Source organism: Cervus canadensis, chromosome 18 (assembly GCF_019320065.1).
Source record: "Cervus canadensis isolate Bull #8, Minnesota chromosome 18, ASM1932006v1, whole genome shotgun sequence".
NCBI classification, from domain to species: Eukaryota; Metazoa; Chordata; class Mammalia; order Artiodactyla; family Cervidae; genus Cervus; species Cervus canadensis.
In genome coordinates this window covers 41,183,747-41,207,530 of record NC_057403.1, presented here as the reverse complement: position 1 = coordinate 41,207,530, position 23,784 = coordinate 41,183,747, and the positions used below count along the sequence as shown (strand labels likewise).

The following is a 23,784-nucleotide window of genomic DNA, read 5'->3' as shown; positions in this document are numbered from 1 at the left end:
TTTAAACTTGTCTTGCCAACTAGATTATGTCTCTTGAAATAGAGATCATATATTCAACTTAAAAAAAAATCTTACATACCCCCTTGTAACATGGCTTGATAGGTTACATCAACTGCTTTCAATCTAAAATTTTTAACACTGCTGTGCTTCGTTGTCAGCTGTGTCCAACTCTTTGCAACCCTTTGAACTGCAAAGGGACCCAGAGGACCCGTGGCTCCTCTGCCCATGGGATTTCCCAGGCAAGAATACTACAGTGGGTTGCCATTTCCTCTTCCAGGGGATCTTCCTGACCCAGGGATTGAACCCACATCTCTTGTGTCTCTTGTATTGTAGGTAGATTCTTTATCTACTGGGCCATCAGGGAAACTCTTCATTTTCTTTAAATATATGATCTTAAGAGATTTACTCCTTTCTGAAATGTGATTTCATTACACATAGCAACTCAATTCTCAGTTAAATGCGTTCTATTAATTGAGACACAGACACAGACACACACACACACACATATATACACCCCTCCCCACCACTAATACACCCAGAGGCAAAAGCAAATGTAATGGTAGAAACGATGGAGAACAGAGTAAATCTATCTATTTGCATTAATTCAAGAGGTAATTAATTAAAGTCATTGATAATTGCAAAGGTAGCTTGTTTCCTATGTGTATCTAAGGACAAATGAAAAATTCTTTTTCTATACCTGGTTTCCTTGGAGTATTTTACTTTGAGAATATGGAAATTTCATATTCTCAAAGACGTGTCTCTCTCAAGCCCTATTACAGTATCACTACTTTCCCCCTTGAACTCCGATTATGAAGGCTGGAGGGAGCTGGCAGTTCTGCAAGCAGGATTAATCTGCTAAATCCAGTGTGTACCTTTGGTATGGGCTAGGGCAAGAGAGGACAGTTTTTGGTATTAATATAGTAAATGGCTTCTATAAGCTGACTTAGCTGGCAACAGGATGTTAGCTACTTGATCCTGACAATGAGCCTGATTTTTATTCCCCTCCATTAAAGAGTGCTTTTGAGCACTCTTTTACTTTCTAGCAGTTGCAGAAGAAACCAAGTGTCCTGAAGGCTAAGATAGCAGAAACAATGGGTGATCTCACTCAAAGGCTCCCTTGCCTTTCTACTTTCTGCCACCATAAAAAAAATTCACCTTCTTAATATTCACTATTGGTAATAGGTCCAGAGTTCAGCCTCATTCAGAAACTTCCCACCTTCCTGTTGCCACTGTGAACTGCTGATCAATATCAGCCACTGGCTTTGGGCATGAATGGAATTGTCAGTAAAATCACAATGACCATCACAGTCCAGGTTAAGCCTTAAAATGAATGCAGTTAAATAAAAATAAATTTTATATATATATATATATATATATGATTTTTTGACATAATGTCCTCTAAATATGTGTAGGATGTTACTATAACACGTAATTTGCTCCTTTTTGTTGTGGTTTTTATTCCTTTGTGCCTTGTGCTATAGTTAACATCCATAGTTCATCTACCAGGCAGTAAGGCACTTGAGGTCAGTGTATGTATCTCATCTTTGATATTGCTCCCAGTTGCTAACATGATGATTTGCATTGGGCTGGTTTGTAGCAAATTACTCACCAAATGCATGAGCAAAATGGCATTTGTTACTAATGTTTAACAAATATCATCCATGTGTGCAAAATAGTATATGTGATTTCACTGAGTCTGGTGGACAAGCAGGAGGTGTATAAATATGACAGCAGGTTCTGTTTTCTATTTCTTGGTGCATAGCCATCAAGCTACACAGCTTTTCAGGAGTAGGTATGCCTCCATTTTGGCTGAGAGGACTGAAGAATGGTGGTTTGCTTTCTCTCCTGCTTTCAGTCCTCTTCTTGATGATACCCCAAATTTTCTGGCTTCAGTAGCCTAATAGGGAAAGAAAGTGAAGTGAAAGTGTTAGTTGCCCGGTCATGTCCAACTGTTTGTGACCCCATGGACTGTAGCCCAGCAGGTTTCTCTGTCCGTGGGATTCACCAGGCAAGAATCCTTGAGTGGGTTGCCATTTCCTTCTCCAGAGGATCTTCCCTACCCAGGGACTGAATCCAGGTCTCCTACATTGCAGGCAGATTCTTTACCATCTGAGCCACCAGGGAAGCCAGCCTAATGGGGGGGACACTGTAATTCCAGGTGTCACTTTCTGGTTCTACTTGGTAGTTCATTCTTTTACTAGGAGGATTTGTATCATTCTATTCAAAATACACTTGCATCGCATCTGCCACCCTTCTCCTGCCCACTCCCCCTACATTTGGTCCATGGCACCTTGGCATTAAACTACCCAGAAGCATTTAAGTTTGTCTGAGTTAGAGGTTTATTGCTTATTTCTTCTTCCATATCATTTGTGAGTATTGAGTCATGTCAGTCCTTACATCCATCCCTTTTGGACTTTGGTTTAATATTTATTCATTCCAAGAAGCCATGGCTGGTTCTTATTAGTTTTCCTTAGAGGTCAGGTCTAAAGAGATGGGAAGTGCAGGACAAGAAGTGTGTATCTTGCATCCTGTGTTACACGAGGCTCTGCAGCTGTGGTCTACACTTGCTCTTCCTCGTAGGGAAAAAGAGATCTGCGTTCTACAAAACTCCAGCCAGAGCAGGGCTAGTTGTCTGGTATTTTCTGTAATCTAATAGAGCAAGTTTAATAACTCAAGAGAGGTCTGCTGTATATTACAGCTCATGGCTCATGAAAAGATATACTATGTTAATTTTCTAAACTGGGTCTCTCAGGCTGAATAACATTATTTCAGTGATGCCTCTCTAGAATTAACTGCATTTAGTTGAGCATCCAGCATCTCCAGCTTACCAACAGAAGGGAATCCTTGGATGTTAGTGAGCTATTGAATTCCAACCGGAGCTCATCCTGTGAGAGGAAAATGGCTAGTGGATACGGAATTCTCAGTTCTTCGGGGTAAAATAGTTTTTGTGTGGGCAAGCTCACTTCTCCTCTATTGATAAATGTGAGTTGTGAACTATCATGAACTTCTCTTTTTAGAGCACTTCAGTGCTCTCATTCCTCCAGGATGGACTCCAAACTCCTTAACACAGCCCTCAGGGCCTTTTGCCCACTGGTCCCTGCTTTCCACGCCAGCCTCGTCTCATTGCCTCCTCCCTGTCTTCTCTCCAGCTGGACTGGAGTAATCTCAGGACACCACATAGCTACATTCTTTGTCCTCTTTGGGCCAGTCTACGCACAGGCATCCTGCTGTCCTTTTCCCACATCTGTCTATTAGTAATGACAGTAGTAGTAGCAGTTGTTAGGCTCTTAGTAGGGCTCACATGGATTCTCTCACTTAATCCTTACAACAGCCCTTGAGTACTGTCATTCCCATTTTGCAGATGAGGAAAATGAGGCTTAGTGAGCATGTAAGAGACCTACCCAGGCTCACACAGCTATTAAGTGGTAGCACAGGGAGTTGACGCTAAGTAGTCTGACTCCTGAGCCCACTCTTGGCTATACTGCCTCTCAGCATGTGATTAAAGCGTGTTTACGTGGCTAACTCCTACTCATTATTTAGACATCACTTGCTCCAGAAAACCTCCCTGATACCTCCTGCCCTAGCCCCCAGCCGGTTATGCGCTCTTCCTGTGCCTGCTCAGTCACACCTCCCATTTCTCCCTTTATAAACTTACCATGTAAGGCCGCCTGCAATTGCTTGTTCACTTGTCTGTGTTCCCCACAAGCTCCTGAGACCCATGGGGCAGGATCCCCCCAGCCTGTCTTGCTATGTTATCCCCGGCAGCTACCAGGAAGCTTGGCATTCAGCAGGAGCTCAATAAATGTTTATGGAAGGAGTAGTCTTTTTTTTTTTTTTTTAATTCATCTGTATTTGTTACAACTTTTTAAAGCAGAATGTGACTTGAGCACTACATTTCCATTCACAAAACTTGCTCCAAGTTACTTTTCCAGCGGCTTTACAACATGCCTGAGCAGGCTTATAAGTTTGCTACTCTAAACAATATTTTTCTTTGGAAAACAAGCCCTATGTACGGACAGCGAATCCAATCAAGTTGGTTCAGCTTAACACACTAACTTCTAGAGGCCTGGCACATGCAGTCATAACTACAGGGGATGGAAGTTTTAAAAAGTATATCCCAGAAGATGAAAACTTGCTTTAACAAGTGTTTCTTTTAAACATCACGGTATATACTTCAGAACACTTCAGTGACAGAAAATTTTGGTCTACTAAAGAATCCGCTTGATAGCTAAACACTTCAGACCACAAAGTTAACACAGGTTACACACACACCTTACAACAAACGTAACTACTTCCATCTGTTAAAATAAGCCAACATGAAACTAGGAAAAAACTAGCTCTGCTTTAGTGCTAAAAGTATCACAGTATCACACTTAGTATAAAGAAATCTTATCCTCCCCTTATGTAGTTACCATGCCATACGATTTTTAAACGTTAACAAAAATAAAGAAATACTTGAAAACATATTAGAGGGAATGGAGACAGAGTGCTGAACACACAGCCAAGCGATCCTCAGGCAGTGCTTAGTCTACTTCTTCCATGCGGGACGTGTCGTCGTCTCCTTCCAGGGGAGGCATTTCCTCAGTGACCGCAGCACTGCTGTCGTCAGCAGTGGGGTCATCCTCATCAATACCGAGACCGAGTTTGATCATCCTGTAGATCCTGTTGGCGTGCGTCTGGGGGTCCTCCAGGCTGAAGCCCGAAGACAGGAGGGCGGTTTCGTACAGCAGGATGACCAGATCCTTCACAGACTTGTCATTCTTGTCAAGGAGAAGTACATCGATCAAGAAGAGCTGAACAAGACAAAGCCTATCTGGACCAGAAACCCTGATGACATCACTAACGAGGAGTACGGAGAGTTCTACAAGAGCCTGACCAACGATTGGGAGGATCACTTGGCGGTCAAGCATTTTTCAGTTGAAGGACAGTTGGAATTCAGAGCCCTTCTTTTTGTCCCAAGACGAGCTCCTTTTGATCTGTTTGAAGACAGAAAGAAGAAGAACAACATTAAGTTGTATGTTCGCAGAGTTTTCATCATGGATAACTGTGAGGAGCTAATCCCTGAATACCTGAATTTCATTAGAGGTGTGGTGGACTCTGAGGATCTTCCTCTGAACATTTCCCGTGAGATGTTGCAACAAAGCAAAATTTTGAAAGTTATCAGGAAGAACTTGGTCAAAAAGTGCTTGGAACTCTTCACTGAACTGGCAGAAGATAAAGAGAACTACAAGAAGTTTTATGAGCAGTTCTCTAAAAATATTAAGCTTGGAATACATGAAGATCCTCAAAATCAGAAGAAGCTTTCAGAGCTGTTGAGATACTATACTTCTGCTTCTGGTGATGAGATGGTTTCTCTCAAGGACTATTGCACAAGAATGAAGGAAAACCAGAAACACATCTATTACATCACAGGTGAGACGAAGGACCAGGTAGCCAACTCTGCCTTTGTGGAGCGTCTCCAGAAGCACGGCTTGGAAGTGATCTACATGATCGAGCCTATTGATGAGTACTGTGTGCAGCAGCTGAAGGAGTTTGAGGGGAAGACCTTAGTGTCAGTCACCAAAGAGGGCCTGGAACTTCCAGAAGATGAGGAAGAGAAAAAGAAACAAGAAGAAAAAAAGACAAAATTTGAAAACCTTTGCAAAATCATGAAGGACATTTTGGAGAAGAAAGTTGAAAAGGTGGTTGTGTCTAACCGGTTGGTGACATCCCCATGCTGCATTGTGACAAGCACATATGGCTGGACAGCAAACATGGAACGGATCATGAAGGCTCAAGCCCTGAGAGACAACTCAACGATGGGTTACATGGCAGCCAAGAAGCACCTGGAGATCAACCCTGACCATTCCATCATCGAGACCTTGAGGCAAAAGGCAGAGGCTGACAGGAGTAGTCTTTTAACTGAACTTTTGTTGTTGTTGTTGAGTCGCTAAGTTGTCTGACCCTTTGTGACCCTATGAACTGGAACTCGCCTGGCTCCTCTGTCCATGGGATTTCCCAGGCAAGAATACTGGAGTGGGTTGCCTCCATTTCTCCTCCAGGGGATCTTCCCAACCCGGGGATCAAACCTGCATCTCCTGCATTGGCAGGTAGATTCTTTACCATTGTGCCATCTGGTACAATGACTAAGCCCTTGACTAAACTTAGTGACACTGAAAACTGCACAGTTCTTCTGGCAGGAAGAGGTTAATCCTCATCTTAGTGAATTGTCAGACTCTAATGGAGGAAATACCCAGCAGCTTCTCCTTTCTTTGGGACTCCAGAATTATGTGACTAGACAGAGGCTTTCTTGTGGTTAACAGAGCCTATGTGTCAAGACTATCACTTTAGTCAAGCTTTTGTTCACTCCAGCTGTCTCCCCACCCCTCATGAAATGGTTGTCTGCAAAAGAGATAAACCAGGAAGTGGCTTGTTGCTTTACAGAAAGATTCACCAAAGGATTCTCACTTCTCGTTTGGCCCGTTACCGGGTATCATGTAACACTGAAGCTGAAAATGATGCTGGACTGTTGCTCATCTAATCCTTTTTAGATGAGAGAGAAAATAAGGCACAGAGAAGCTCAGATTCAACCGCTAGTTAGTGGCCAAGCCAGAGCTATTGATATAATCCACACCTTTTATTTAAATAATGAACTTATGTGATGCATTTAAAATATAATTACTTTATGAAAATGTTTTTCACATTCACATTTATTGCAATAAATGTGTTAGCTCTAAAGCAATATTCACCTATCTGTATACTTCAGCAGTGCAATCATGAGATTTTCAGAAAACTTTGCTGAAGTCTAACATACATTCAGAAAATTGTATATAGCTCAATGAATTTTCATAAAATTAATCTATCCATGTAACAGACACCCAGATCAAGAAACAGGACATTAACCATAGAAGATTTTTACTATAAATAATATATGATTATTTTTATATTATCACCTACATATGTTCTATAAAATGTATTACAGGTTTATCATAAAAGCAGGTTCTTATGGGCGGTGGGTAGAAAAGAGAAGGAACTTTAAGATGACAACTGATCCTTATGTGCATCTCTCACAATTCCATAATGCAGTATTTAAAGAATATATCCTTTTGCTTTTGTAATGAAGGTGAAGTTTATTTATTTGCCTATTTGTTTGCAGAATTACTATGTATTTCACTGATTATAAAATCATGAAGTTCTAAAATCGTAAAATTCATTCATACTGGTATGACTCATTCTATAGTACTCAAATATCTACTTTAGAGCACTTTGCAGGGATCATTTGTTGTGTGAGATTTGTAAACATTGGTATGTGTGTGTGCTTTATTCTTTTTAAAAGAAGGTGAAATCGTGAATCTACTATTAGCAGTGTACACACTTACTCTGGGCTCCAGTGGGTTTGCATGGAGCACATTGCGTGTTTTTATTTATACTTTTTGGCAAACTTGGATGTATTTCTGTGTGGACTGATGCATTAGCGTGTCTGGTTGAAGAGCTGACCTGCCTCTGTTCTAAGCCAGCTAACCCACGCATGTGGCCCAGCTCATTAGCACAAGGCTTTAAACATCATTTCAATACTACCTGATGAAGACTTTATTCCCCATGTAGGCATTTCCCAGAACTTTGGACAAGTTATTTAACCTGAAACAGTCTCCTCATTTCAACTCTTGGAGTAACCAATTCTGTCACATAAGTATGATAAACATTTGGGGGAATAAATCTTCTAACATTGGATCAGAGTGTTAAACTTATCTGCATGGCCAATACACAGTTCAATTAATAGAACAGACTGGGAAATTTCTGGAAAATCATGATCTAAAAGTTGCTTAGCCCAATGGATTTTTTAATATCATCTAACATCCTAAGAAACGTTTTCTCCCTACCGACCCATTCCCTATCTCCATCCAGTTGTTCAGAGCAATGGCTTAACTAACTTTAGTCCAGAAAAAAACAGTTCTTACCTGTTTTAAACTTACTTCCTGCTGTCTAGAATAGCCCCTTCAGCAAGCAACATATTAATCTACTTAATTAACATGTATTGTGCCTTCTTCAAGGCCAAGTAGGTTCCAATTATGTGCTATAGCTAATTTTACCTTCTTCCTTTTTGTGTCTCATTCTGCTTCCCCTCAGCTCCCCCTTTAGCCTTATCTGCTTACAACAAAAGCTCAATAGGAGACTAGCAATAGCATGATAAAATTAAATATAATGTCACAAAAAGGCCTGGGAATTGGAAAGGTGCCTTTTAACTTTAGCAGGAAGGCAGAATAACATGGTCCTTGCCCTTGGCTTGGAGAAGTTTATGCAGCAAGTACTTGATGGTTATTCTGTTTATTTGCCCTTGATGGACACTGTTTTTCTTTATGTGAGAACCATACCTCAGTGGAATTGCAATTGAAAGTACACATCCCCTAGTAAAAGCAAGTATTGTCATCCTGTTGACGCCACTAAAGCCTGTTAGGACTATTAATTTTGTTGTTCATTTAGGCATGCATGGTTTCCACAGTAACAGCAATCTCATAGTTCCTTCAAGCCCTCTGTGCAGTGAGCATCTGTTGAGAGTCCTATGAAGGTGCCATGGTTTCTATCCTTCCTGTCACAGATTGAACCCCTGCCTTGCTCTCTTTATGTGCTACATATTTATCAAGAATCCCTAGAGAGAGGAGACTCTTTGCTGGAGCCAGTCAAAGGAGAAATAGGAATGAGTATGAAGGCTTTTGTTTCCCATGGGCTGCTGTAGAAGACCTCAGAATAAGTGGTTTGGAAGTCATACAATTATTAAAAATCTTGGTCAGCTGAAATGTGAATAAGTCCTTGGCAAAATTCACAGCCAATCTTTTATAGAGGATGGCCAGGACACTGAGTGTCCTGCTTAAAGCCAAAATTGTAAATTCTAGCCTAAACTCCCAGTGGTATGCAGTAATAGGGTGCAATCTCTTGCCAACTATTTTTCATAGTTCGAGACCTTCTCCTAAAGAACTGTATAGTTTCCAGAAAACATGTGTCTTGAAGGATGCATTTTCCCTTTTAATTTCCTCCTAACCATGGGCTGGTATCTTACATGTTTTTAAAAGCCATCTTCTATGGCAGCTATCTTCTTAGTACTATTCAACATGAGTCCTTATCTTTAATCCTGTCCCAATTAATCTCATTTGCAATTTACCGTCAGAACTAGAGGAGAGTAACAGTTTATAGATAAATCACGTACTAGCACGTGAAAGGAGCTGAAAGGAGGCAATCTGTCTTTTCACAACAGTTGAGTTAGCTTACGTCCTTGCAGAATTGTTAGTTGAAACTTACATGTAAATATTAGGGCACCTGACTGAGTAAGTTTATCAAAACATCTTTGTAGGTTTCCTACTCCTTCTGTCATTACTCTGATCAAGATGATCAAGAACAGATTTCTGTCTTCGTTTCTGCAGAAAAGCTTACTCATTCCTCTTCAAAATTCTCTTACCTAATGATACCTATTGTTCAATCATAAGTAATATTTAGCAATGAAATCTTTTACTTGGAATAAATTATCTTTGGAATTCTCTTCTGATCAAGTAATTGTCGTTTCCACCTTTCAGTTTATATAAGAAGCTTCTAGGTTGAAATACCGTTCTTCAGAAAGAAGGTTGGGTCTGGGTTACTCCAGCTTCCACCAAGCAGTGAGCATGTTCTGAGGGCTTCTGTTTTGCAGATCTTGTGGGCACTCCTGGGGCCAATTTTTGTAGGATCTCCTACTCTAAGCACATTTTCTGGACCGTTTTTACTTTTTATCCCCATTTTATCAGCAAAGAAGTCTTCTCTTTATTTTTTATTCTGTAGGATCATAAATCATAGTACTTTTGACCTGGAGATTACCCACCCCACCCCTGCTGATCCTCTATATGCATTTCTGTCCTCAAAACTTACAGGCCTAACTATGCTCATGTCAATCACTTTTTAAAAACTTATGTACATAGATTCATGGACAGCGGAGCACAAACCAAACATTTTGTTATATACCATTTATTATACCAGTGTGGGTTTAAAGGAAAAATTCATAAATTACAAATGAGATTGTTTTTTCTATTTCCAGCTCTGATTTTAACTCATGGAATGACCCTGGACATGTCTCTCAATTCTGCTGGGTGTCAGTTTCTCTATCTGTAAAATGAGAATAGCATTCTATCATAACTTATTATAAAGATAAATGAGATAATATATGTAAAGCTTCTTGGAAAGTGTGAGGTACTATATATAAGTATGAGATGTGTGGCCATAATGCCTGTCTGTGGACTTTAATTTCCCTTAGCCAAGATCACAACACCCTTATAAATCCGCTTACAAAAAATGTGGTTTACCTTGACCAAACAGTTTCACCAATAGCAATCCATAGTGCAGAAATTTTCATTCATGTGTGATTATTAGCAATTGACTTAACTTTTCCATATTTCGTTTTCTCACCTCCAAAGTGGATTTGACCATTTACCTAGCTCAAATCAATTAAAATATATAGAATAAATCTAGAAGAAGGCATTTAATTATCCTAAGACACACGATAGTGTCAAATGTTTCAGTGAAGTTAGAATATATTGCAGTCTAGTTGTTTTCCCACTTCAACTGTAACTTCCAACTGTGGGCTTTCTCTTAATTGCTTCCCTGTGGCCCATACAATGGCCAGCATAGTGCTAGGAACATGGCAGACACAGAAGATATGTGTTTTCCAAGAATAACGACATCTTGTTGTGTATAAAAAAAAGGGTTTTAACTTGAAATTTTCTATTAAGTTATTCATTCATCAATTTATTGATAAATTTATTAATTTAACACTTCTTGGCCATACATTAATGGTCAAAAATAATAGGTGTTGGTATACAATCATGATGAAAGGCTTATATAAATATCTATTTAGACTGAGTAGTCTCTACCTGTAGGTCTGAACTGGTACAAGGTTTGGTATCTGGTCTTGAATACATTTTATGCTGTCACTTGCAATCCTTCTACTTTGAAGAGTACTCTTCAGTGAGTCAGATGAAAACTCAGAGGAAACTGGTAGGGCCTTGGAGAGCCTGATGGAGCATGAAGTGCTCCAGATAATTCTGAAAGCCTACAGACCTCGAGCATCCTCTCCTCTGGTTGAGAGATCTGTTAGGAATTCTCCAGTTTTGAGCAGGGCTGATTCTGACACAGCAAGCCTAGGGGTTAAGGACATTCCCTCTGGAGCCACTGCCTGAGTTTGAAGCTAAGCCCTACCACTTACCAAGTGGGTAGTCTTGGGCAAACTGTATGCTCTCTCTGCCTCAGTTTACTCATCTGTTGAATGGAAGTAACAATGTGACCTCCTTAGGTTGTTTTGTAGATAAATAGAGATGTCTAGGAAAGTACATTAATGAACAGGAACAGTGCCTTGCACTCTTAGACAGCTGGAAATGTGAAGTTCTTTTTAAAATGCCTAAGTATAGTTCTATACTTAGAGTATTGTATTGTATTGAAAATAGTACTGAACTCTGAATAATGGTAACCTGCTTCCCTAGGACAGCATCAGGAAGATCCTAGAAACTCAAAGAAATACAGATTTTGGCAAGCATAATCCAGAACTGGAAGGTTAGGGAGATTATCCAAGTGTATGGTCATCAAGAAAGCAACAGGGGGTTTTTCTGGCAGAACTATGGGAAAACCCACAGTCTGATGAGGCAGAATCATGAAGTATGATAGGGGGCTTCTGCTCCCACCCAGAAAGGTTCACCAGCCTCGTATCTGGCTTTCCTCTCAGCCATGTTCTACCCAGCTCATTACCTCATGTACTCTATCTGTTCTGCTAAAACTCTCCCAGAGAAGGAAGCAAAACCTTCCCTCCAGGGAGGTCAACTAGGATTGCAGTGCTTTGCTTCATGCAAACATCTCTCCAGGGAAGGAGCCTTCACTGTCCCTGCTGTGTGGATAGATTGAGGAGCCCCCAAGGCTTGGCAGCAGGTCAGTGCCAAGTCAAGCTTCCAGACCCAGACAGAGGCGCAGATTTTTATCTGAACTTAATTCCTTTTTCAGAAGAGCATTCACAGCCTCTCATCTCTTACTTGAATTGAATCCCCATGGATCACAATTTTTTTCTGTGGCTCTAATCTAGCTAAACACAATTCAAGGGCTCTTGGTCCTTGGCTGGTTCCCAGAACTACAGAACTCTGACAAGATCAGCCCTCTTACCCCAGGTGAGGAACCACGGCTGGGGAGAGTCACGTGACCGGCCAAGGTCAAGTGGCGAGTTGGTAGAAGCACTAGACTACAAGAAAGTTTACCAGTCCTCATCCAGAGTTCTTGCAATTTTTATTAGCAATAGGAAAATCTACTCAAAAACAACTCATAAACCTTTTAGAATAGAGATCTTTGATGTCGTAGGTAAAAAGTATAGAGATTGTATAGCATAGTCATCTGAACTAAATTTTAGAGTTTTGTAAGTAAAGTACCTTCTCCCTTTATTATATTTAAAATAATGTCTGACTCGCCACAGCCAGGAGTCTGAGATATGTTCTAGTCCATGTACACTTGTGTATCTAGGGGTGATGTTGGCATGGTTCCCCGAAGATTTCAAGAGGATGCCTCCTCTCAGGTTTTATTTTGTAGTAAAAATACTTAGTGGTGATTTTGATTTTCCTTGTCTTATGAGATGGGAGTGTCAGAAAGGAGGCCACTGACTCCTGATTTTCTATGTGGTCATTATCCATACTCCATTCAGACCACAGTGAAGACCACTGGCTCATAAATGATCCCCCAGGGACTGTTTGTGTGGTCATCTGTGGGGAGGGAAAGGGAGGTATGCAGGCAAGCAACACTGACCAAAAATATTTCTCCTAAAAGCTCTCATACTTGCAGTGTGAATTCACCACTGGAAGACTGCCATGCTTTCTATTTTAAGGTCCCATGTCTTTTATGTAGCTCTGTTGTTCCTTCTAATTCCACCCTGTGGTGTGAAGAGTAGAGATGAAGATAATAGGTCCTGGAATTGGATTGCTTGACTTCAAATTTTGGCTTTGCATGGGCTAATTTTGTGATTATAGGCAAAAGTCTTAATCTTTCTGGGTTTGTTTCCTATCAGTAAAGTGATTTGACAACTTCAACTCAAATGATTGATATGAGAACTAACTGGGGAGAGTACAGACACACCGGCCTGCAGTGGCCACTTAGTGTTAACTGTTACCATTAACATCTCCTGCTTGTGCAGCCCAGCATTGTGGAAAGAATACTGGATTAATAGGATAGGAGACCCAGGATTTGGTCTAGGCTCTGACTTTTATGCAGCTACATGAACTTGGGACAGTCAATTGAGCCCAGTTCACAGAATACAAAATATAGAAGTAAGTATTTGGTCCAACCTCCTCATTTGATGAATGACATTGGACCGTGAGAGAGGACGCTCGCCTAGAGTCCACAGGGAGTTAATGCCCAGGCAAGGATCAGCCAGTACCCGCTCTCTTGACTTCTAGCCCAGAGTTTTTTCCATCGTTACTTTGGGGACCAAAGATCCTGCCAAGTGTCCCCAACTTTGCTGAAGACCTGAGGACTTTGCGGTTGGCAGGCACATGGTTCCTAACAAGCTGTCTTTGGGTTGTGGCCATCCCAGAAGCAGCAGCCAGTGCATTCTAATATGTCATGGCTGGTACAAGTGTTGGAAGTAGAGGGATGCCTTTAAGAAGCTACTGGGTGGAAGCCGCTGCCGTTCTGGGGAGCCCAGAAAAGCTCATTCCAGACCAACAGGACAAACTTGGGCAGGTTCTCACAGCTCAATGGCTTAGTGACTGACCACATTTCTTCTTTCCCTTGTCTCCTGCCTGAGAAACTCACAGTGACCATGTCTCTACCTTAAGCTGTGGATGTCTCCTTGCTAGCTCTTACTGTAGGCTCTTGCCACCCATTTCCTCCTCTGCTCTGACTCTCACTCAGACCCTGGGAGTATAGGTTGACTGTATTCTCCACTCTTACATATGTGACTTGATCCACAAGGTACTCTATCTCTTCTGTACCCTGCCCACAGCAGACACTCAACAAAGCCAGTCCTCTGCTCATTATTCTAAATACATCCCAGGCTTCTGGCTCTGGTTCATTGCATATATTATGTCTCTCCATGAATTCTTGCTGAATCCTCTCAGATTAACTATTAGATTTCTGCAAAGCCCACAATGGTGGTCCTACTCAGAAGTGGTCTTCTTACCTTGGAACTTTCAAAGCACATACTGACTATAACTGATGGTTTCCACATGTCAAGAGACATCCTCTTCCTCTTAAGAAATTCCTCAAGAACCATATAATGACAACTTTCTATTCCCCGAAGCATTTAGCAGAGTTCCTTACCCATTGTAGCAGCTCAGTTAGACCTGCTTGAACAGATGTTGACTGGTTAGCTGGGTTGCCAACCAGGGACTCCAACCTTAATAAAAAGGTTATTCCTTCACAATGAAAAATGCTTTCTCCCTGGGTATCATTGTGAGACTGTGATAAGTCAGTTATAGCCATTCAGAGTCTCCTTGAAGCTTTGGCAATGCCCAACCATGTTGAGAATTCTACTTTTTAGAAATCTGGAGTGACACATATTTTTAATTAACATCAATTAAAATAAGTTTTGCTCTTCTTTTTCTATTGGTAGAAACTGACCACCCAACATGGGCAAGCAAAACAAGCTAACATACTCTAAAAATGCAAGTAGAAGTTTAAGGACATAAAAGGCATGATGAGTAATGGAGTCCTGAAACTTTCATTCACTCACCCACTCATTCACTCAGTAAGGAAACAGGTTGTTGTTCAGTTGCTCAGTCGTGTCCAACTCTTTGAGACCCCATGGACTGCAGCATGCCAGGCTTCCCTGTATTTCAGTATCTCCTGGAGTTTGCTCAAGCTCATGTCCATTGAGTTGATGATGCCAACAGGATAAAGCAAATAGGAAACAGTTGTATTATTCTATTCATGCAGAGTTCTATGCAGAGATCTATATAGCCCTCTGCTAGAGCCCTGTGCTTCTGAAATTGTTTGCTAAAATAATGGTCAGAAGTAGTTTGTGTTCACCAAGTTGAGCTCGGTTTTTCCCTAAAATCAAATACTCCGCGACTAATTTTATCACCAAATTCGGGAAAAAAATGAGAAGAATGCAAAGATTAATCCTTGGAAGCCCTTGAATAAGCCTTTCCTCCTCCATTTTGTCTGCTTTTTAAGTTTTGTATTCAGAGAATAATAGGTGAGGCCTTCTGTGGATAATTAAAACACATGTAAATTGAAATTCTCAGGTCAGTAATTAAATTGAGGAGCTCACTGGGTAATGTTTACTTTTTAGCTCCCAGATTGTGTGTTCAGTTTTTCTTTAAGCTGAACTTTTCTTTTCCTTTCTTTCTTTTTTCAATCTCAGAGATTAAAGCAGCCTGAATTTTACACTAATATCTTATGAAAGCCACGGTGGGGGAAGCCACAGTGGTTTCAGTAAACAATGTGCTTTGATGTCTCCAACTTGAAATTCATATTTTGAGAGCCCTGATACATCTAATAGTATTTGGAATAAGATTTTAAGTCCCTAAGCTGGGGCCATTTGCAGAGACACACGCCCGTGAAAACTAAATGTTAGCATTCATCTTGCATCTTACCACTGCCTTACAACAAAACGCTTCCATTCTTCTCTGGGATGTTTGTGTGGTGCACGTGTCACACACGGGTGATGTGTCCACTCTTCTTTTTGCCTGCTATTCACAAAATTAAGAACTGTTAACCTTGACTTGAAGCTTTGAGCAATTTATTTGGGCTTGGGAGTGGATATTTAAGAAAAAGTTAAAAAAAGACTTTCCATGAATATATCGTTTTTTGTAAAACTGTGGAACCATTTGAAGGGTCCTCTTTTGACTGTGAGAAGTACCATAGTTAGGGACTTGTGTCCTTAAGCTGAAAGCTGTTGGTCCCATTAGTCTGTTTTCGGGTGCAGGTGCTGTGGCACCATTTTAAAAATATCCTGACCCTTTGACCGTATTCACAGGCTTCTGGGCAGTGCGAAGCTCCAGTAAATATTAAAGTATAAGAATAGATCTCAAGAATGACGTTTCTGTTAGAACCTCAAGACAAAGTTCTCTTCGTTCTTGCCTTGGAATCCCCTAGATCACACAGGCCACATGCCTCCAGCAGGGTGCTGCTCCAGTAGCTCTTGTTTCTCTGGCGGTCACCTTGTGTCTGTGATGTCATGAGTGGTTACCATGGAGGTAATTGTCATGATGTGGGAGATGTGTGAATTCAGGTGTGGAGAAACTCAGCAGTGAGAGAGAAGTCTTTGAGAAAAAGAGACAAATCCCCTTTCATTCCAACTTCCTTTGTAACAAAAGAATTGAAGGAGGAAAAAAAGGTGGGGAGGAGATGTAAATATAATAACTGAAAATTATCATATTTTGAACAGCATGCTTTTTAGGCTTTGCATGGCATATTGAAAAGTTTTCTGTTTATTTATTTAATTATATTTTTCTCACAGAGTATGGTGTTAAAAATAACTTTCGTGTTCTTTCTTGGAGAAAAAAAAATATGGCTTGTGATAGCAGACAAGAATACTATATTATGCAGTCCAAGTTCAACAGAGAAATCTTTTGAATGATATACCAGGAAGCTCAAAGGTGATATATTTTGCCCAGTTGGGAGAAAAAAGAAACACTGCTGCAGTCTGCAAAACACTACAAAATAAGAGCCAATCTAACACAATGCAGCCAGACTGGCTTGCTGCTGGCATTTGACAAGCTAGGAAAATGAGACTGCAGAAACCCACCGGGAATGATTTTACTTTCCTGTTAATGAACAACCGTACGTGTCTTTCTGGGAATGAGGGGGGTGGGGGTGAGGGCAGGGGGGCTGCTGAGCAGGCACTTTCAGGCAATGATCCAAAAACCCCTGCCTCAGGTTCGGGATACAATGTCATCACTGCTTGTTCCGAAGCTCTGTCTTTTCTGGGAAAGGACCGGGCGGGGCTGGCAGACTTAGGTAGTCAGTATGGTGGCTGGTGAAAGAGGGGCCCTGTCGAGGCAAGTGCCGGGAGGCTGGGCACCCTCAAGCTTTGGATTCTGAGGAAGTGGCTTGAGTTCCAGTCCTAGATTTGCCTCTGTGAATTTTCTCTGACCTTCGTCAAAGCCCTTAACTGCTTTGTCTCCTCATCCTATTAATTACATGAGACTGTTGTGAAAATAAATGTATTGGTATAAAATAACTATTTTTAGGCATGATACAAATGTAAGGGATGAGACTTTGTTATTTGAGGTTCCATGTCAGCACAGGGCTTCCCAGGTGACTCAGTGGTAAAGAATTTGCCTGCCAATGGAGGTGACACAGGAGACATGGGTTCGATCCCTGGGTGTGGAAGATCCCCTGGAGAAGGAAATGGCTACCCAATCCAGTATCCCTTCCTAAGAAATTCCATGGATAGAGGAGCCTGGTGAGCTACAGTCCACGGGGTCCCAAGGAGCCGGACACAACTTAGCGACTGAGCACACACCATGTCAGCACAAAGATATTTAGTTTTTCGTGTCCAGTGTCGTCGTTCATAGACCTACAGATGCCGGTGGGTACTTTGGTGAGCACTAATCCTGAAGCCCCACTCTCCATGGCATTGCTTTGGGGAGAAAAAGATGTAATAGGATTCTCCAGAGAAATAGAACCAATAGTATCTCTCTCTCTCTCTCTCACTCTCTCTTTCTCTTCAATTTTCTGTGATCTATTTGTCCATCTATTTTTCTATCTAAAATGAGATTTATTATGAGAAATTGGCTCATATCATTATGGAGGCTGAGACGTCTCATGATCATCTGTCTGCCAGCTGGAGACCCAGAAAAGCCAGTGGTATAATTTGGTGTGAGTCTGAAGGCCTGAGAACCAGAGGAGCTGATGATGTAAATCTCAGTCTGAAAGCAGAAGAGATGTACTAGTTTAAGTAATGAGGCAGGAGAAAGGGAGCAGATTTCTCCTTCTTCTACCTCTTGTTCTATTCATACGCTCGATGAATGGGATGATGCCTACCTGCATTGGGGAGGGCAACCTACTTTACTGAGTTCACTGATCCTAGTGCTAATCACATCTGGAAGTATCATCACAGACACCCAGAAGTAACTTTTAATTTGGGCAGCCCTGAGGATCACGCAAGTTGACATGAAATTAACCATCACAGAGTGATGTCTCTAGGCAATGCTCAGTTACCACAGGGTCAAGTATAAACTCCTTAGCTTGGTGTTTGGTGTCTCTGTCCCCAAGGTGTTGCTGGGCCATTAGTAGGGAAGACATGTAAAGGAGTGGCCACAAAGTGATACAAGGAGCCCTATAGCAGCAGGAGTGAGTCCAGAGGCCTGAGGAGTCACGATGAACCAGCAGAGACCTGCTCTCCTTGTGTGGGGGCAGGCACAGCTGGAGCAACTGGAGGGAGAAGGTGACCGTGAGTGGTGACATAATGCAATCTCATTCATGTTCACATTTTCCATTACAGTCTGGGTGCAGATGGCTCTGGAAATGTACATCTCCAGCCCAGACCCATCTATCACTTATCTTTCCACGGGGAGGCCTCAAGGGCTCCCAAAACCCTTTATGTCCTCAACTGACCTCAGGATCTTTTTACCCAAATCTGGTCACCTTCCGATGTTCCACCGTTCCAGATGGCACCGCCCATCCATCTGGTTGGCTATACTCGGGTTAGGTAAATTTATTTTCTCAGCTCACTCACCACTCCCAGCTCGCAGTCCAAGTTTACATCTGTATCACTTGCCTGAGACGGATGCAGTTCCCTCCTCACTGGGTGCCCGCACCCACTCTGTGCCCCCATCCCCTTCTCCCCACAGCAGCTGGAGTGAGCATTTCAAAACGCAAATCTGATTATGTCCCATGCTCCCTAACTCCCCTCCTCCCCTGCATAAAACCTCTTAATGCTGTCTCATTTCTCTCAGGATAAAGACCCATATCCTCAGTAGAACCTCTAAGACCCCTCGTAAACTGACTCCTGGTGACTTCCCCACCCCATCTTGGACCAGCAACCCCACCTCTGTCCTCAGCAGTACCAGCCTTCTTTCTGCTCCTCAGCGGCCCCAGGCCCAGGCCACTCCCTTGGCAGGAATCCTCTCTTCTGTTGCTGCTGCCACTCCCACCCGCATTGCCTAAGTTATCCCTTCTCATTTTTCAGATATCGCTCAAATATCACTCCTTCAGGGGAACCTTCTCTGATCCCCCAGACTACTTCAGCCCTTCCACCATGTATATCTCTGAACACATTTCCTTATCAAATATCAGTCTGTAACCATACATGTACTTTTGTGGTCATTTGATGCGTGTCTGTTTTCCCTGGAAGGTGGTTAAGCTCTGGGATGCCTGGCTGGGTTTGCTGTCTGCCACAGTGCTGATTCCCAGCACACTGCCTTACAACCTCCATTAATCATGCATTGGATGAATGAATGCACGATGGTTGTTCATGAATGGAGGGCCACCCTGTGGGAGGAAGTACCCAAAGGTGAAGCTGGGTCAGGATATTGTCCCCTAGGCACAGGGGTGCTGTGCAGCCCGGGACACAAGGATATGATAGCCCACGAGCTGTCTTTTAGAGGAGTAGCTCTGAGGGGGCGTGTAGCGTGGAGGCAGAAGATCTTAGAACCAGGCCAACACTTTCGGAAGCATCTGCTGAAGATGCCCTGTCCTGGGACTGCGAGAGGAAAAATGGAGAGGAGGGGACAAATGCTTTTAGTATTTCCCATTTCTGTTTTCCCCCCTTAAGGATGGAGACAGTGGATCAAGGGGCTTTACATGGTTTAAGATTTTTAGTCTGCCCGACCCCAAGGTCACCGATGTGGAGAAGAATGAGGGGTTTTGAAACTGATGGGGTAGTGGCAGTGTGGTGGGGTCATGAATCTGTGGGTCTTTTTCCTTTCCCAGGCGACTGTGGCCTGTGGAAGGTTAAGAGGAGTGGATACTCTTAGACTTGCTGCCCTGAGCTGATGGTGAATTGGTGTGTGAGGGGTGCAAAATCTAGGGAACCTCCTTTGGGGCTAAACATATCTGATTCCCACCTTCCAGTCCTGATCTGAGAAGTCTACCAATGGAGGCCTGGCTTAACTGAGACTCTGGGTGTCTTACAATGAAGGGTATTTTGAAATGGGTGTAGTATGGAGCACAGAATGGTCTCGGGACCACCAGGTCAGACCTGGGCTTGGGGGGGCCACACCTGTTATTTTGCTTACACTTTTCTTTCTTTTTTTGTTTGGCTGCACTGTGAAGCTTGAAGGATCTTAGTTCCCTGACCAGGGATTAAACCCAGGCCCCCAGCACTGGAAGCACGGAGTCCTAAGCATTGGACCACCAGGGAAAGTAAAGTGAAAGTGTTAGTTGCTCAGTTATGTCTGACTCTTTGCCACCCCATGGACTGTAGCCTACTAGGCTCCCCTTTCCATGAAATTCTCCAGGCAAGAATACTGAAATGGGTAGCCATTCCCTTCTCTAGGCAGATTCTTTACTGTCTGATCACCATGGAAGCCCATGCTTATTATTTTCTGTGGTTCCTGTAGGCCTGAATCACAACAACAGCACTAGGATCGTACGGATTGCTCTACTGTTCCATCATTGTTAGATAGAATGCAAAACTAGATTATGCCACTAATTTTTTAATATTTATGCCACTAAATTAAAAAAAATTTTTTTTCAATTTATTTGACTGTGTCTGATCTTAGATCTTCATTGTGTCATGCAGATCTTTCATTGTGGCACATGGACTGTTTAACTGTGGCTTGTGGACATGTGGGATCTTAGTTCCCCTACCGGGGATTGAGCCCATGTCCTCTGCATTGCAAGATGGATTCTTAATCACTGGACCACCAGGGAAGTCCTGATGCCAAGAAATTTTAACTTTTTATGAATGTCTTTTGTGGATCTAGCATCCCCCATCCCCTTTATAGTGTGACCAATATATTAATAACACTGTTGTCTTTATAGTGTTCATGGCTAATGTGTCATTTGATGTTTTTAACTATAAGCAGGGTTGCAACATTTGGTTATGCCAGTACTGCATTGCCCAGTTCCGGCTGGTGCCACTCCTGTAGACTCCCATGGGATGGCACCCCTGGAGGTGCGCACGGTAGCAAGGCTCACTGTGAAGCATGCAAGGCAGGCACGTGCCTTATTTTGCACCTCAGAATGGTGACATGCCTTGTTCAGTGTCACGTGACAAGTAAATGTTGGTGCTGCAGCTAGGGCTCAGCTTCTGCATCTAAATCCAGTCTTAATTTGGCCGTGCCTTGTGGCCTCTTGACTGATCTGTGCTTGAGTAAATGAGTGAATGGGGAGAGATAAAGACTCCACCCAGGGGCCAAATGAACACACAAGGTCCATGACTTGTTCTGAAGGTCCAGAGACCTGCCATCAGCAGAACCAGCTGCCCTAACCTCAGTCCATCTGCCTGGACCTCAACCATTTCCATGTGGACTTTGCCCACACGGTGGGCCCCGGATGACGTGACCTTGAGTGTCTTTCTGATTCCTTTCCTGAACCCCTTGCCTTTTCCTAAAACACAAGGCCACCCCTCCCTTGCCTGTCCTCATCTCTCAGGGCCTCTCTTCCAGTTGCCACTAGGTTATCCTCTCCCTTAAGGCATTCATTAGTAAAATGGAAGATTATAATTTCAAGGGAGGTGTAAAAAGATAAAACAGCCTTTCAAACACAAAGGAATTACTCTATTAGGGTGGAATTCCCGGCCAGCTGGGAGAGTCATGAATCTCTCTTTTACAGGGCAAAGCAGGAAATGCTGAGGAGGAAACTGGGAAACCACATAATGCAGTTGAGGCAACTGAGGACTCAAGACTTGGTGGCTTGGCTGAGGCTAGAACCCAGAGGTTTTTCCATGCTACCCTGTTTGCTCGAGTCATTTTAAGTTGGGGTCTATTCCTCATGCCTTTTACACCTTACATGACTAGGGCAGCCCTGCTTTCAGACCATCTCTGCCCCTTCAGTGTTTGGGGGACCAGTGTCAAGGGGATAGGGAGCTTGGTCAGTGGTGTCCTGGACTCTGGCACGACCCGAGGATCTGGGCTTTTAAATGCCATTATGAAATGCAGTCCGTCTAGAGCTCAGTGCCTCTTCCCATCAGACTAATGCAGCCGTGGTGTAGGGTGGGGTGGCTACTGGCTGCCTGGCAATCTCCCCCGGAGCCCAGGAGAGGGATTACCCTCACTCAGGCAGCCTCATCACTGTAATAAAAATGGGAGTTATGTTTATCGACTCATCAGGACTGCCCATTTAGACGATTACCCTATCTCCAATCCTATTTCTAAAGAAAAGAGGATTGCCAGACACTTCCTCCCACCCCCACCGTTGGCCAGACCAGTGTTTGTGGGTGATTTTGTGGAGGGATGTGTTGAAGGTAGGTACGCAGCAGGCCGAGAGCTTTGCCCTCTTTGTCTTTTAGAGCTGGCAAGCCCCAGCGGGATGGCCAAACCCCAAGAGATAGGAGAGCAGGAGAAACAGCCTGGCAGAGGCCCGGAGATGCCGGCTGGCGTCAGTAATTTCCTGCAGGAGATTCTGCCGGCCGAGTGCACATCACCCTTCTCTCGCCCCTCCATCTTCTCCCATGTGCTGTTCAAATAGACTAAAGCAACCCTGGATCATGCTCATCCAAACAGTTGTTTAACCTCATCTGTGGCACCCACGTAGGAGGCAGGATCATCCGTTTGGAACAAGATGGGGAGGAGATGAGATAGATCCCTGAGCAGCTGGATTCTGCATTACAGTTTCTCTTTCCACACAGAGGAGCCTTTTGGGCCCTTGCTCAGAGACCATTGACTCTTACTTAACACACAGCTCTAATTAGCTTGGTAAAGTGCTTTCTGGCACCTAAGCCTATTGTTAGTGGAGGTGAAAGGTGGGGGAAAGACTGTTACAGGCTGGAGTCTACCTAGACAGAGGAGGTGGGGTCTGTGGGGACAGCAGTGGCTGGGTTTCCTGCTCAAAGGGGGACACTGGGCAATTGGCCCTGTAGGTCCCTTCCACCTTTTCAGTTCATGGCTCTGTATCTGGTTTGAACGTGATAGTGAGGGGCAGAGAGGAGGTGAAGGTGACTCCAGTGGGGAGCTGGTATCCAGCTGGAAAAGCGGGCTTGTGTTTTGGGGAACCCTGAGTTTTGGTGCACAAATGTACTCACCCACTTTTGCCAGAGTCCTCCAGACTCTCAGATGGTACTTGTCCCTCATGGTTATGATCTGATTACTTATCTGTCACCCTGATCCCCAAGCATCCCTAGCATCCCACACAGTGCCTCTTGGAACTTAATAAATAATTGTTGAATGAGTGAATGGTTATTCCAGACAATCCAGATAAAGCCTCTTAGCACAGTGCTCACCTTGTAAACACTAGATATCAGGCATACAAATGCCTGCCTGCCTATTTCAGCATAGAGAAAATAATCTTCCCTAGATCTCAGCAGCTACATTAAGTTTGTGCTTGCCTGACATCCCCACCACACGCCCCTCCCTGGAGATGAGATTCTGGAGCAGTGGTCTCTAAGGATTCTCCAAGAGCCAGACGCCTGCGTCAGAGCATCAAGGGGGCCACTTAATGACAGAGATGTTGGGCTAAGTAGGCTACTCTCAGTCAATTTGAAAATTAAAAAGGCATCCTTCTCCCAATGGAGAAACTTCAAATTATGAACCCCTTGGCCCAAATTTCCATAATCAGACCCCCTGGTCCTTTGTTAGTTAATGAGAGGACCCCACCTCACTCTCTTTTCATGGCCCACACACAGCACATATGTAGATATGTTTATACCTTGTGTTGCTTGTCCTTGATGGCTAGTATACTGGTGTGGTTCTGTGTATGTTAGTTTTT

At 43.1% G+C, this 23,784-nt stretch overlaps 1 protein-coding gene across 1 annotated transcript; it reads left to right on the top strand.

Moving 5' to 3' along the window:
- The first annotated feature begins 568 nt into the window (after positions 1-568).
- LOC122421313 (heat shock protein HSP 90-alpha-like) lies at positions 569-22,548 on the top strand. Its single transcript, XM_043437169.1, has 3 exons — positions 569-580; positions 4,569-5,889; positions 22,370-22,548. Exons 1-3 carry the CDS (start codon positions 569-571, stop codon positions 22,546-22,548), a joined length of 1,512 nt encoding a protein of 503 aa, XP_043293104.1.
- Positions 22,549-23,784: the final 1,236 nt, after the last annotated feature.

Bases quoted from the DNA above. Each gene is read 5' to 3' on its own strand.
- LOC122421313 (XM_043437169.1), top strand. The intron at 5,890-22,369 runs GTAGTCTTTTAA...TTTGTCTTTTAG, and splicing joins AAAGGCAGAGGCTGACAGGA to AGCTGGCAAGCCCCAGCGGG.